General features: G+C 54.6%; 6 protein-coding genes across 6 annotated transcripts; 2 read left to right on the top strand and 4 right to left on the bottom strand.

Annotated features, from left to right (window-relative positions):
* Positions 1–291: 291 nt before the first annotated feature.
* Positions 292–1,244, top strand: HMPREF1541_04044 (uncharacterized protein; the record flags this gene model as incomplete). Its single annotated transcript, XM_008718392.1, has 3 exons — positions 292–337; positions 404–1,076; positions 1,124–1,244. 3 exons carry the CDS (start codon positions 292–294, stop codon positions 1,242–1,244), a joined length of 840 nt encoding a protein of 279 aa, XP_008716614.1.
* A 277-nt stretch (positions 1,245–1,521) lies between these two features.
* On the bottom strand, positions 1,522–3,400 carry HMPREF1541_04045 (uncharacterized protein; the record flags this gene model as incomplete). The annotated part of the gene is made up of 2 exons (XM_008718393.1): positions 1,522–2,437; positions 2,484–3,400. The coding sequence occupies 2 exons, from the start codon at positions 3,398–3,400 to the stop codon at positions 1,522–1,524; spliced, it is 1,833 nt and encodes a 610-aa protein (XP_008716615.1).
* A 2,524-nt stretch (positions 3,401–5,924) lies between these two features.
* On the bottom strand, positions 5,925–6,422 carry HMPREF1541_04046 (uncharacterized protein; the record flags this gene model as incomplete). The annotated part of the gene is made up of 1 exon (XM_008718394.1): positions 5,925–6,422. One exon carries the CDS (start codon positions 6,420–6,422, stop codon positions 5,925–5,927), a length of 498 nt encoding a protein of 165 aa, XP_008716616.1.
* Positions 6,423–6,802: 380 nt separating this feature from the next.
* HMPREF1541_04047 (uncharacterized protein) lies at positions 6,803–9,016 on the top strand (the record flags this gene model as incomplete). The annotated part of the gene is made up of 1 exon (XM_008718395.1): positions 6,803–9,016. The coding sequence occupies one exon, from the start codon at positions 6,803–6,805 to the stop codon at positions 9,014–9,016; it is 2,214 nt and encodes a 737-aa protein (XP_008716617.1).
* Positions 9,017–9,796: 780 nt separating this feature from the next.
* HMPREF1541_04048 (uncharacterized protein) lies at positions 9,797–12,316 on the bottom strand (the record flags this gene model as incomplete). The annotated part of the gene is made up of 2 exons (XM_008718396.1): positions 9,797–12,051; positions 12,097–12,316. The coding sequence occupies 2 exons, from the start codon at positions 12,314–12,316 to the stop codon at positions 9,797–9,799; spliced, it is 2,475 nt and encodes an 824-aa protein (XP_008716618.1).
* Positions 12,317–12,875: 559 nt separating this feature from the next.
* On the bottom strand, positions 12,876–14,196 carry HMPREF1541_04049 (uncharacterized protein; the record flags this gene model as incomplete). The annotated part of the gene is made up of 4 exons (XM_008718397.1): positions 12,876–13,564; positions 13,617–13,900; positions 13,954–14,029; positions 14,079–14,196. 4 exons carry the CDS (start codon positions 14,194–14,196, stop codon positions 12,876–12,878), a joined length of 1,167 nt encoding a protein of 388 aa, XP_008716619.1.
* Between the last annotated feature and the right edge of the window lie 100 nt (positions 14,197–14,296).

A 14,296-nucleotide genomic window follows, 5' to 3' on the forward strand; every position in this document is an offset into this window, starting at 1 on the left:
GAATCGTCAGCCTTATCGGCGCTCAGCGTCAGCCAACGAGCCTAGCGACGAGTTATTGGCCCTAAAACGCCTCTGTGCACATCACAGGCTCGACTCGCAAGCTGTAGATAAACTAAGCAAGGAATCAATTGATCGGTGATCGCACCGGAACGAGATCCCGTCGTGTGTAGCTCTCCTGATGTCAGAGTACGAACAGGATATCGATAGGCTACATGTCACGGAAATACCGGGCGAAGCTTCGACTCGATACCTTCTCTTCTATTTTAGTACATAACGACAACGCCACCGACCATGATCGAAGGGCCATCCAATCTCCTCATCACCGGCGCCGGCCAAGGTACCCAAGCCCCAGCGAGACCACTTCTTCCATACCTCCACCACAGCTAACCACCCACCAATGCAGGCATCGGGCGCGCCCTCGCCCGCCACTTCGCCGCCAAAGGCCACAAGCTCTACCTGATGGACATCAACGGCGACGGCCTCAAACACACGGTCGAAACCCACCTCAAAGAGCACTCTGACCGCATCGGCTACGCCGAAGTCAACCTCGCCGACACGCAGTCCGTGCGCGACGGCGTCGCCAAAGCCGCCAAATTCCTCTCGGGGCAGATCGACTACGTCGTCGCCAACGCGGGCATCTCCAGCCCCTACTGGCGCGACGGCGCCACCATGGCCGACCCCTCCACCCTGGACCAGTGGAAGACGTACGTCGACGTCAACCTAACGGGGAACTTTGCGCTCGCGCAGGCCGTGTTGCCGTACATGAAGGTGCACGCCGAGGACGACCGGCGCAAGCTCCCGGACTCGCATGTCGGTGGGGCCGGCCCCTGCATCGTCTTTACCAGCAGCTTCCGTGGCATCATCAGCGATCCCAATCAGGAGGGGTATGCGGCTACAAAGGCCGGGCTGATTGGCTTGACGAGTGCGATGGCGGTGAGTATGCAGCATTTTGGGATCCGCGTGAATTGTGTGAGTCCCGGGAGGATCAAGGCGCAGCATGAGAGTAAGAAGGCGGATGAGAATGGTGGGAAGTGGGAGGTCGAGGGGAATGACGCGGAGGTGCATCTGAGTAATCGGTGAGTCTTTGACTCCTGGACTTGTGAGAGTTCTCTGACAGCTTCAGGGCCGGCATGCCAGAGGATATCTCGGAAGCAGTGGAGTATCTGCTTGGTGCTGGATTTGGTGAGTTCTCCTTCCTGCAGAGCATTGTGCTGAGAGGAAGCGTCCCGAAAGCAACTTGGTGACCCGTCCCACAACCGCAGCATGAACTCTCTAAGACCGCTTCCTCAGGAATGTACTAACCGGTGTCTTAGTGAGTGGACAAAATTTGGTGGTTGACGGCGGCATCACGGTGATCAAGGCAGACTGAGGACCAGCAAAAGGCCTCAAAGCAAGCGGTGATCACATAAAAGTAGAGCGGCAGGGTAGACCTAAAAACAAATCCAGGACCTCGAGATACGGAAAAGACTCAGGGTGCTTATTATTTTGGCAACCTCAACGGTCGTCCTTCTAGGTCAGTAATCAATAGAGCGTTTTGCCAGTCTTGACTTCTCCAACAATGACACCCTTCTCCGCGAGCTCCGCCACCAGGTCCGTCAACATGGTATCACAGCCCGCGCCAGCAATGATCCCGACCGTAACAGGCAGCTCCTCCACCCTCTTCGAGATCGTCGAATTGTACGTATTGGTTCCAATGGGAACGGTAATGTCCGGACACCCAGCGTACACAGCTTGCAGATTCCCCGAATAGGCGCCTGCAAACAGTGTTGGTGGGGCACGGTAGACATTCCTGTACAAGGGATTGCCAGCTCCCATGGGGTACACGACAATGGCTTCCTCGCAGGTCGGCACGAGCTGGCTCCTGAACCACTCTTCGTACGTCTTGACGCGGGAGCGAGCGGATTCGTAGCCTTCTGGTGTGACCTGCTCGCCCCAAGCCCATTCAACCATCGCTACTGGATTAAAGAATGGATAGGCTCCGTCGTACTTGGCTTGGTACTCGGCCACGAGGGGGTCACGCACGAGCCTTACTTGGTCGTACTTGGTGATGTTGGAGTATGAGTTGCTGAGCCAGGAGACTCCGGCGGGGTGGCCGGTATGGGCGATGAAAGAATCGTTCTGGCCGATAGACTCGAGAGGCGCCGAGAGGAAGTCTGACAGGGAATTGAGAAAGGTCGAGAACGTTTCGTTGGCGGAGCTGGTCGCGTTAACTGGCGGCCAGAACTCTTCTGGTAGAAGAATCCGTTTCGGGTAGGATGAGTAAGGGGCAGCTGGCAGCCATGCGCCGTATGCCGTTTTCAAAAGGCTGGCAGACCGCGCAAGAAGGCCGGGTGTGTCGAAGACTGGCGTGATCGGAGCAATCCCGTCGACAGGCAGAGCTTGGCTGGAAGTCCTCATGCCGAAAAGACCATTCTGCATGGAAGGCAAGCGTACGGATCTGGCCGAGTTAGCAACTGAGGTTTATCTGGATTTCACAAACATACCCTCCCGTATCTGATCCAGTTCCGAAGTCAAGCCATTCGTAGGAAGCCACACCGGCACCTGTGCCACTTGACGAACCTTGTGGGTTCTGATAGCCATCGCCACGAGGATTGAATGGAGCAAGCTGATCCACATAGTCGACTGTCGGAGCCTCACCGAGAGCAAACTGGGTCGTCTTCGTTTTTCCAACCAATACAGCGCCTAGATCCACCAGCGCCTGTAGAGATGGAGCCGTCTCGCTCGCAATCTTGTCTAATGCGAAGTAAGATCTCGAGCCAGCAGACGTTCGGATGCCTTTGATATCGAAGATGTCCTTGACGCCTAATCTCTTACCCTCGAGTGGGCGTTCTTCGCTTGGTGGTGGGTAGTATAGTCGAGAAGGCACTGCAACACTGACGCCGCCATTTGCGCGATCTCCGGTCGAGCCTGTCACTGGAACATATGCCCCATCTTCACCAGCCGTGACCGACTCCACAAAAGCGAAGTTTGGATCTGCGTAAAGTCTGTACGCTTTGGTGATGGTGCCGTCAGGGTGGAGGAAGTAAGGACCTGGTCGAAGTGTTCCGTTCAACGAACCATGAAGGACAGCAGACTGCTCCAGGTAGGATTTGGCATCTTCAGCCAGCTCAACAGGAGCTCCTGATTCTGTGGACAGGAGAACTGTAGCCAGGAACGGCTCGGTGAAGACATCATCCTTGGTAAGAAAGTTTCCAACGAGAGCTGAAACGTCTGCTTCTGAACAAGCTGCATCCGCAAACTCAAGGAATGTGAACGGGGTGGTCTTCTGGACAAGTGCATCGCCCTCAAGTGTGGCTTCTACCAGATCCGGTGTATAGTAGGAAGTACCATTGAGCTGAAGCACGCTGGAAGCAGCGGCAGCTGTCGCAAGAGACAGGACGGAGAAGAACGTGGCAGCCATCTGGGAAGTGAGCGCTCAGAGCCTGTCGAATTCTTGTTCACCGACAAGTACTTTCGACCTTTATATAGGTAATAGCTCATATGGTGCCACTTATTCGGTCGTGGGTAGCTCACCTGAGGTGCCCATCTTCGGCACAGTGCCGCTTTACACCAGCATGAATATGGGCCGGTAAAGGCAAGTAAATAGATAACCTTAGCTGGGGGACCAATGACCGACATTGACCAAGACGTACGCCCGAGTACTCGGGTGGGTTGGAGGTGGGCGGCACATGGCCAGGACGCAGGAACGAGTCCAAAACGGCGAATAGGTGTGGGTCACTAGAACTTGATCGCAACCACCAGAACGTTGGCAGGGTGGTCAGTGACGGGCTTCTCCTTCTCGAAGAGGCTGCCGTTAGAAAGCAAAACCCCCATCGTAGATAAGGAAGTACTTGGCAGGTTGGAGAACAGGTTGACAACGAGGAAAGGCGTCGAGTCGTTAGTAGCTTGGCAGAGGTAGCGGGCCCTTGGCGCCAAAGCATCCGACTTCCGGGATCTATCGCCGTAGAGGACTGCTCCTCATCCACTTCAATATGGAATAGAGCTCGCTGTATCGCTCCCTGGTGAGACCAAATGCGGAACCGATCACGAAGCTTTAATGCCGCAGCAACCGAGTGTCCAAGTTTGTCCGCGTACAAGCAGCAGAGAATATCCACTTCTGTATTGGTCAACGAAATGACTACGGACATTTCGATTATTGCTCAGGTGATATTCAATCTTTGAGCGCTAGCACGGTAACAAAATCGTCAATGTGGGGCCTGGATTCACCTCGAACTGCTTGTAAATGTCTCGTCGCGATAGATAGAGGGCGCATGCATGAGCAGGCGTGACGCACCTGACAGCAACCGTTGAGGTATGTCGCCGACCGTTGTCAATGATACGATAATGCAAGCAAAAAGCACGATATAGGAGGCTGCCACCAGAAAGTAGCCGGTCTGGATGAGGTCCGGATCTGGGACTGTCGTTGCGGTGCTTTAGGGGACTTGGGCTCGGGCAGGTCGCAATTTCACTGCTGAGTCAACGCAGCGACGCAAACCGCCGCCCACTACGCAGACCGAAACCTTTGGAGAATTGACGGTCGACAAGTTAGAAGAAGCAAAATTGTAAAAAGGCAAAAAGGCAAAAAGAACAGAGGAATGTGCTCCCATAATAGGAGGTCTCGTGGACCCTACTAGCATTGCTAGTACTCCTACTGAGAGATCTTGACCTGGGCTTCTTGTGGCATCTTTCTTTTTTGTTTGAGCATTCCTCCCCGAAACTACCTGTTGCATTTGCATTAGGCGTAAAGTTTTCAGTGGCATCGACTCGACCCCAGGACTTAGTGGTTTTCTCCTGCCTGGTTTTTGCTTGTAGGTCTGTGCGATTGTTGGAAGGGTTTTCAGAATCTCTAAAATATCTGGTTGCTAGGCAGAATGAGTGGGAGTGAGTGAATGAGGTTAATAGGCCAGGAAGGCGACATAAGGCGGCGAGGCTGTAGCAGAGCCTTGCTGAGTGTATGACAGACAGAGGAGTCAATATTGTGGCCTTCTGCCTATTCTTCCCGCGGCCAACGTACCTGTGCTGTGCATATGCCATCAGGTTAAGTTCACCTTCGATGTAGAATCGTCGTTGCATAGAAAGTGTCTGCAATGCTGTTTTATGTCGTCCACTGTCAGCTCCAGTGGTCGATCACGAAGGTGTTGCGGATCGGCTCAATTCCACGGATATGGTTCAATCGCTTTTCGCTTGGGAGGAAAATCCCATGCTAACGCACCATTCCCTCGGTCAGTGGTGACCTAGCAGAGCTGCTCCACGAATAGGAGGTTTAATCGTATCTCCAGCAAACTCAAGCTCATACTAGGATCGCTGTCTGTCTGTGGGAAGTGAGCTTCCTACTGACTATACTGCACGAGAACCAGGCTTGCTCTCAACCATCGCGTACACAGCATTCGCGGCAAGAGAGTCCAACACCAGGACGACCTCGCATTACAGTCTTTGACCGGGGTTTTGGACCTAAATGAGGTTTGATTCATGGACCGACCATCAAGTGAAGCAACGAGCCATACGTTGGTGGGTTTGTGTTTATACCGCACGCATTAGGCTTTGTCAATGCCTAGCAGTTATGAGGAATAAGAGACTAGGACGGCGAGTCTGGGTTGGATTGACGTTGTAAGTCAGGATCAGTGCGCTCCACATCGGGCAGCTCATTGGTCAACCCAGGTACCTCTTCATCTGGCCCATTTGATCTATCCCTCCTCGAATTACAGCCTTCACGAGAGACTTTTGCCGCGAAGCAGGTGCTAGCTGCTTTGGCTTCATCGTCGAACCCAATTACCCAGTTCTTGACACTCGTCCTCTCCTTATCTGCAAATTGCATGGCACATCTCAACCAGCATGAGCAAATGACGATAGACTTCGACGCTTCAGTAGGGTGAGCTCAGACTTCAATGACAGAAGTGACCATTTGAACGCCTGTCGACGTTTCAGGATCTCAATTAAGGTGTATCCTAGAGCTTAGGCGCCAGTCCCCTGTCCCTCACTTCGTCCACCAATCTTCGAATCTGCGGAAAGTCCTTCGCCTTCTCAGTCAACTCCTTCCAGTTCTCTTGGAACCATTCGACATCCCCGCCCGCCGGTGGGGTCCAAAAATCAAACTCCATACCTGCAGCAATACTATCCATGACGTTGATAACGTGCAAGAATGTCTCCTTGTCGGGCGTCGATGGCACGACCTTGTACCAGGCGGCTCGCACCTGCTTGACCAGCTCGACGTATTGTTCTCGAGATCTGGCTGGGCCACCGCGAACGAAAGCTCTGATGCAGTTGTTGCACTCCGGTTGGCCGCCTACGTAGCGGCCGCCCTCGTGCCAGTGCCTAAACCAGACATTCACAAAGATTTTGGAGACCGTGAAAAGTTGGGCGTGGATTTCTGTGATCGCAGCTGCGAGAGCATCACGTTGTTCGTTAGTGAGGTCGCAGCGGTGGATTACTTCGTAGGTAGGCATTCTGGGGATTACGATTCCCTTGGTGGTATCACTTGGGCCCGGCGTGATATTTCGCAGTGAGATCCTGAGTTCGTAGATTGATATTTATTAGAGCGTGGGAAATCCTTGAAACTTCATTCTTACGAGACTGCCATGATCGGTTCACTAATCACGAATCCAGCACTCGCATTTCCTGCCGGCGTATAAAGCATGACGACCAGGCAGTGAACGCGCAGCAAGCGGCCCACTATCCATGCGGGGAATCCTCGGAAGAATATTATCCCAGTGCCGCACATCTGCGGAGAAAAAAGTTGAACGCCGCAGACTGCCATACTCGCCTATTAGAGACCAGTAAGATATTTGCCTACGGTGCTCTGTCAAACGGTTGCAAGCAGTCGGCAATGGACAAAAGGTCTTCCAAAAAGCGCAAGGTCGCGACCTCTTCTGACCCTAAAATCACCGATTCCCGTTTCGCCTCCATCCAGACAGACCCACGCTATCGTCTCCCCTCCAAAGCCCATAAAGTCAAGCTCGATGCACGTTTCTCGCGTGCCCTCAAGGATGATGACGATTTCACCCGCCACGCGAAGGTGGACAGGTACGGTCGCCCACTAGAGGCGGATTCTGAGCGAAAACGGCTTAAAAGAAAGTATGAGTTCGAAGATGACGGGGGCTCGGAAAGCGATGAACCGGACGATGACGAAGTCGTGCGACTGGAGATGGAACGAGTGGGAGGTCCGAAGACCGTGAAGGGGAAGAGAGACCTATTGAGAGAGGGTAGACCTGAAGAAGAGGAGGATAGTAGCAGTGATGAGAGCTCATCCAGTGAAGAGGAGGACGAGGTGGAGGAGGCAGAACTATCGCCACAGACTGGAAACGAAGTGCCAACGGGAGAAGTGTCCTCGAGGCTGGCGGTTGTGAATCTGGACTGGGATAATATTCGCGCCGAGGATCTGATGGCAGTGTTCTCCTCGTTTGTGGAGTCAAGCGGCAAGCTACTGAAAGTCGCCATATACCCAAGCGAATTCGGAAAGGAGCGCATGCAGAGAGAAGAGATGGAGGGACCGCCCAAAGAGATTTTTGCTATTGGCCCCAAACCTGAGCACGGAAAGGATGAGTTCGAGGATTTTGGCTCCGAGTCTGAAAGCGAGGACGATGACGAAGCTCTCAAAGAGAAGCTGATCAAGCCCGACGATGGTGCGACCGACTTCGATTCTCAAGCCCTCCGCAGCTACCAACTCGATCGGCTCCGCTACTTCTACGCCATCCTCACCTTTTCTTCTCCCGTCGCTGCCAAGCACATATATGATGCAGTGGATGGCACCGAGTACCTCTCCACCGCCAACTTCTTCGACTTGCGCTTCGTTCCCGACGAAACAGATTTCTCTACAGATGAGCCACGCGAAGTATGCGAAAGCATATCTAGCAGTTATAAGCCTAACGAGTTCGTCACGGACGCCTTACAACACAGCAAGGTCAAGCTGACCTGGGATGCTGAAGACACCAATCGTAAAGAAGCCGCAGCCGCAGCTTTTCGAAGCAAGGACATTCGTGATATCGAGGGTGTTGATCTGGCCGCGTATATCGGCTCTGACTCTGACTCGGACGTTGAACCCGAAAACGAAGTCAATGCTTCGAACGCCGGCGACGGCCTTTCTAAAAAGGAAACCGAACGCCAGAAGTTGCGGTCCCTCCTGGGACTTGCGTCTGACCCCGCACCCTCAAAGTCAAAGAAGGATAGGGCACCCGTCGGCAACGTCGAGATCACATTCTCCGCCGGTCTCACTTCCGGTGATGCTGACAAAAAGCGCGGCGTCTTCGAGAATTCGCTTGAGGAGCTCGAGGAAACCACTATCGAGAAGTATGTCCGCAAGGAAAAGGAGCGCAAGGCTCGTAGACGGGAGAAAGCGAAAGCCATACGTGAAGGCCGCCCCGTTCCCGATGAGCTGGAGGACGGCGAGCCTACAGGAGCTGCCGAAGAGGAAGCTGCGGAGGAAGACGATGCAGGTTTCAACGACCCCTTTTTCGCCGATCCCTCCGACCCCTCCACAGCACAAGCCGCCATGTCGGAGAAGAAGAAGCTCCGCAAGGAGGAGCGTCTGAAAAAGCGCCTCGAGCGGGAAGCCGAAGAGGCAGCGGAGCAGAAGTCCCGCGCGGAGCTGGAGTTGCTGATGGCAGACGACCGCAATAAAGACGGCGAGGGTTTGCGGCACTTTGACATGCGCGACGTGGAGAAGGCGGAGAAGGCGGCGAGGAAGAAGCACCTCAAGAAGGGTAAGAATAAGAAGGACAAGGACCGTTCGGCAACGGTCGAGGGCGACCAGTTCCAGATGGACACCGCCGACCCGCGCTTCGCGGGGCGGTTGTTCGGGAATCATGAGTTCGCCATCGACCCCACGAATCCGCGCTTCAAGGGCACGAAGGGCATGCAGAACTTGTTGGAGGAGGGGCGGCGGCGGAAGAAGACGTCGCAGGGTGGGGAGCGGGAGACCGAGGGTGATGGCAAGAGCAAGAGCAAGAGCAAAAGCAAGAAAGAGGCCGCTGGCCTGAACGGTCAGGGCGACCGAGACGACGTCAAGCGTTTGGTTGAGAAGATCAAGAAGCGCAAGGCTTAGGCAGCGCAGTCAGTAGAAACACCTAGCTCCCACGGATCAGTCTCGAAGACAGAGGCAGCCGAGCGCACGGTAGAAACAGTCGCAGCTCACCTCTGGAAGCCCAGCTAGATCAACCCACCAGCTCCCAGTCATTTCTATTCCTCTCTTCCTGCCTGAAACGGCGCCGTCGACCTCTCCGAGCCAACCACATATGATCTGTGGTGCCGGGCAAGGCTGTAGAAGGCATAGCTGGCCAGTATGGCGGAGCAGCCTGCAGATAGAACGCCTTGGGACCTTCACGTCGATGAGAAAATCCACTCAACCGTCGGGAGTGGGCAAAACACAGCTGGGCCTGGGCGCTCTGAATGAGGCACAATCCGAGGGAGCGAAAACGGCCAGGAAACGGTGCACAGATACGAGGAAAGATATCAAAGACGTTGAACTAGAGCAGGCGAGGGAACGTAGTTTGTCATTCTCAGAATTGAGTTGCGTCCGCTCCGAGTCCACCATGCATGCTTGCATGCTGGCTGCCTTTTCATTTTCCTTCGACAGGAGCTTTCGTTTTTGTAGTCAACGCTAGTGCATTGCACCTCACCACGCCCACAATGTATCCCCGTCTCGTCTGCTTGTGCTGTTGTTCCGGGGCAAGCCTCTGGGTGATTTGCACTCGCTCTTCGTGACTGCCACCCACGTCAATAAGACAACATGAGCATCGCCCATGCGGCGACACGAACCACGCCGTGAAAGCTAACCCTGACAAGACAGTAGGGGATGCCTCATGAGTCGCTGAGTGGGTCTAGCTTAGCGGTACCCACCGATGTGACCGCCCGTTCCGCGGACACCATTTCTACCAGAAGGTGGACCAGTGGGCCCTAGTCCATCGCCATACATATCCATGAATGCACGCCCCAGCCCCTGTGGCTCAGGTGGGCCGCCTTGCATGTGATATCGCTGTTGTGGTGGAGGAGGCTGTTGGTTGAGTAGGCCCAGGAGTCCTGGCGGCGGTCCATTTCCCATGAAGCCCGGAGGCGGGCCCATCATCGGCATACCAGACTCGCCAGTGTACTTGCGCTGTGGCGGTGGAGCCGAACCCTGGGGAGGACGTTGGCCTTGTCCTTGCTGGGAAGGAGGAGGCATGCCATATCCTGGAGGCATATTTGGACGACCGCCAGGGATCCCAGGAGGGCCTTGCTGCCGGTATTGCAATTGCTGCTGCTGCTGCTGTTGCTGTGGGGGAGGAAGATGCCCGGCCCAGCCGGGTGGGGGCATACGACGTGGCATCTGTTCAAGACCTGGTGGCCTCCCCAAGCCTGGTGGAGGGCCATGACTTGGTGGTTGACCTTGTTTCCCACCGCTGGCCCCACGGAGAGAATTGAATAGCTGCTCATCGCCGTACATAGGAGGCTCGCCAGCCGATCGTCGAGCCATGTATTCTTGGGGTGAAATTTCATCGCCATATCTCATGTGCGTCGATTCGTCAGGGCGGCCATTGTCGCGACGCTGTAACATGGCGGGATCGGGAATACCTGGAGGTGAGGCCATCTGATTTCTAGCCAATGCTGCACGATTCAGGTTCTCGCCAGACATGCCTCTTGGGCCGTACTGCTCGGCTCCTGGAGTAGGCTTGGGCACCTGGTTCGCTTGTTTCAGGAGGTTCAATAGGACCTCGTCCTTCTGACTGCTGTGACGACCGTGCCCATGTTCAACTGGGGTACGAGACGACTCAAATCGCTCGGGTGCAGTGACATGTCGGTCTGGTTCTGGCCCCTTGGTGCCCGGATAGCCTCCACTGAGAAGTTGAAGCAGAGGCGCACCCGTGGGTCCTCCTTGCGGTGATTCTACGAGATGCTGAGGGCCTCGCTCTTGAAGAGAAGCCCTCGATGGTCCGGAGTCTTGACCTGTACTTGTAGGTTTCTCTGGACCGGGACCTCTGGCACCTGCCGGATTCCCTCCATTCAAAAGTTGAAGGAGCGGCATACCTTGAGGCCCTGCTTGGGACGATTCCGACACATCCTGGCTATCCTTTCCGTGAAGAGAAGTCCTCGACGGTTTCGCTTCTTGACCTTGTGGTGTAGGATTATTGCTTCGACCCTGCAGCATTTCCAGTATCCGCGCAAAACCGGCTTGATCGTCGCCAGGCGGCAATGGACTCCCCGGTCCAGCACCTGACATAGATAGAGGTGCAGGCTTCTCGCGCATTGACATTGTGCCAAACATCTGCTGGATAGGATCGGCGCTGGATGACTGTTCGCGCAGGGGAGCTTGAGGTTGTTGTTGGAAGGTCGGCTCTGGAGAAACGGCCTTCTGCATCTCCGGGGGCGGAGGACCGAAGAGTGCAGCAAACTTGCTCTTTCCAGCAGGCTTGGTCACAGTTTGGGGTTTCTCTGCAGCGGCCTTTTGCTCACTGAGTCGTGTATAGAACTTGTCCATGGAGTCGTCTGGCTCATCGAAAAATTGTGGGAGGGGGGGTTTGGGCTCGATGGCAGACGGCGGTGGAGACAAAGGACTGAAAATTGGCTGATCGCTGGTCTCAGCCGGCTTGCCAGCTTTCATGCGCTCTCGCCAGCGCTGGAAGTCTTCTTGAGTGCGCGGCGGGGCGGCAGCCTCCTCTTCAATCGGCGCATCCATCCATTCTGGCTCGGCTTCCGCAGGCATGTGCTTGTCGTGACCGCGTTCCCTTCCACCTCCCCGGCGCCACTCACGATCACCATCTCGGGTAGTATCCTCCAACGAATCACCTGGCCGGTCGGATCTGAACCACGGCTGATCAAACCTCTTGCCTGAGCGCGGTTTCTGCTCCTCGCCTTCTTCGGCCGCCCATTTCGGTTTGCGTTCATAGTCTCGGCGTGGTCTCGCCTCGCCGTCGTCATCGCGGGGACGTCGGCCATACTTCTCGTCGCCCTCTTCGCGGGCAAAGCGACCGTTGGCTCGTCGCTCGCCAAGACTCTTTTGACCATCTCTGGTTCCTTCATCGCCATCTGCTGTCTTCCCGTTGGCGCGTGCGCTAGATGAGGCAAATGATCGTTTAGGAGGGCCGAGCACGATGCGGTCTGGGTCTGTAGGGGTCAGCAAGATCGGAGAAACAGTGGAAGTTTTTGTACCAGTAGTTGACTTTCTCTGAGACGCATCTAGAAGCGGTCGCTTGGGGAAACCCTCAGACTGGTTGGTGGCATCCTCAGGCCGACCGCGAGTAGTAGGTTTTTTCGTGGAAGATTCTTGTGTAGAAAGGAATTCATCAATAGCAGGAAGATTCGGAGGCTTGCAGATTAATGGAGATGCCCTCAATTTCAGGAGATCCTCAACAGAGTATTGCCCAGGCATGGTCGACGTGAGGCTGTTGTGTTGGAAATGCCGTCATTGGGCGGTTAGGTGATTTGAATGTGTCGTGTGCTCTGATAATTGGTAAACAACGCGCTGGCACGTGGCGATATCGTACAATGCTTCGTGATAGATGCAGATGGCAGAGATATCTTCAGAATCTCAAGTGTTCTCCCAGAACAGTGCCAGAGCTTGGGAGGCTACCTGAAGGAGGTCGGCGGTGGCGGCGGTGGGGAAATTCGTGGACTGAGAGGGCCGAAAGTCGTCTCGCTAGACGGCAAGAGGAAATCGTTACTCATGCGAATAATATCAAGGGGTTGGAACTTGTCGGGTTCGGAGGATGTGTGTGAAATGCGAAGTACAACTAATTGAGTGACAACCGAGAACAAGTTGCGTCTGCATCTCAGGATTCTTGCAGGTCGTAGCCACAGCCACGGATCCCTTCTCCCGAGCTTTGATTGGCCTACCCCACTCTCTATGCGGCAAGGCTGACTACACCCTTATTGCACTATCTTTCTATCGCCAACTCTCCCATGCTGCGTTCCTGTCTTGTCCGATACGTTCAGTGCTGCCCATGCTGTATTGGCTGAGCGAAAGGCACTTCGTCGCCGTTCCAGTGAAGTGTGTTGGCGAACAAATCCTTCGCCATGACAGATCCTGAGACATCCCGCTTTGACGGCAGTGTGAAGACATTGTTAGGCCAGCCCAGGTCGAAAGGTTTCCCTGTCGCCATATCAACCTCATCCAGGTCTTCTCGTGACAGGCGAATGCCCAGTGCCTCAATGTTGCCCTTGATCTGTTCGATCTTCGTTGACCCAACTATTGGGAAGACGTAAGGGCTCTTATGGAAGACGTATGCCAATGCAATGGCTTGCATGGAGACGCTTTCGCGCTCAGCGATCTTCTCGAGTTTCTCAATCACCATCTCTTGGTCTGCGGCAGAGGCGATCATCGCCTGACGCATCTTACCATTGGTTGCCTCCCTTTGAGCCTTGGTCTTGAACGTGCCTTGACCGAGCACGCCCCAGGGAGCGAGCGCCATGCCATCCATTCTGGCCAGAGGGATGATATCACGCTCGAAGTCCCGCTTGGCTGCATTCCAAAGTCCTTGGTAGATCACGAACTGTCGCAGCTGGTGTGTCTTGGCGTATTCGTTGGCCTTCGCAACGATCCAAGCCGGTGTGTTGCTGATACCCAGATACAAGACCTTGCCCCGAGCCACCATATCGTTGAGGGCTTGCATCACTTCCGCTGTGATTGAGTGAGCCACAAGCTGAACAGCATCAGCAGGACCCTAACTTACGGATACCAGCAGCATGGTCCCAGTGGTGCACATAGAGCACGTCAATAAAGCTCGTCTGCAGCTTTTCGAGCGAATCTTCCAGTGAGTGCTTCAGCGCTTTGGCGTTCATCCCACCGAAGTTGGATTGTACAATATTACGGCCTTCATCGTATCGCCATGGCGCGCAATACTTGGTGGCCAGCACAATCTCGTCGCGGAGCCTTCGCTCCTTCATCCATTTGCCGATGATGCGTTCCGAGTCACCGGCTTGATAGTTACTTGCTGTGTCTATGAAATTGCCGCCTCTTGTATGCTGTCAATTTCCCGAAGGGAGCAACGCGATGGGGGCCCGACTGACTGGCTGTAGAAATAGTCAAGAATCTCGAAGGAAGCCTTTTCATCGCATTCACCAACGAAATCCGCCCATCGAGTGCCTAGCGACAGTCAACACCTCGAGCGAATCTCACATGAAAACCAACATACCGAGGCTCATGCCTCCCAAGCAAAGAGGGCTGACCTTAACCCCGGCAGAAGGAGCAAGCTGTCTGTGATACCCTAGAAGGCTCGGAGGATTCGCGAGTGGCTCTAGCGGACTGGGCATGTTGCTGAAAGTCTTGAAGCACTTAGGAAGTTGACTCAAATAGAGTGTCAATGTTGAGGAGTCGGAAAACGTAGAATTGTGGCACTCTTGTTCTTATACT

The sequence above is a fragment of the Cyphellophora europaea genome (assembly GCF_000365145.1).
Source record: "Cyphellophora europaea CBS 101466 unplaced genomic scaffold supercont1.3, whole genome shotgun sequence".
NCBI lineage: Eukaryota > Fungi > Ascomycota > Eurotiomycetes > Chaetothyriales > Cyphellophoraceae > Cyphellophora > Cyphellophora europaea.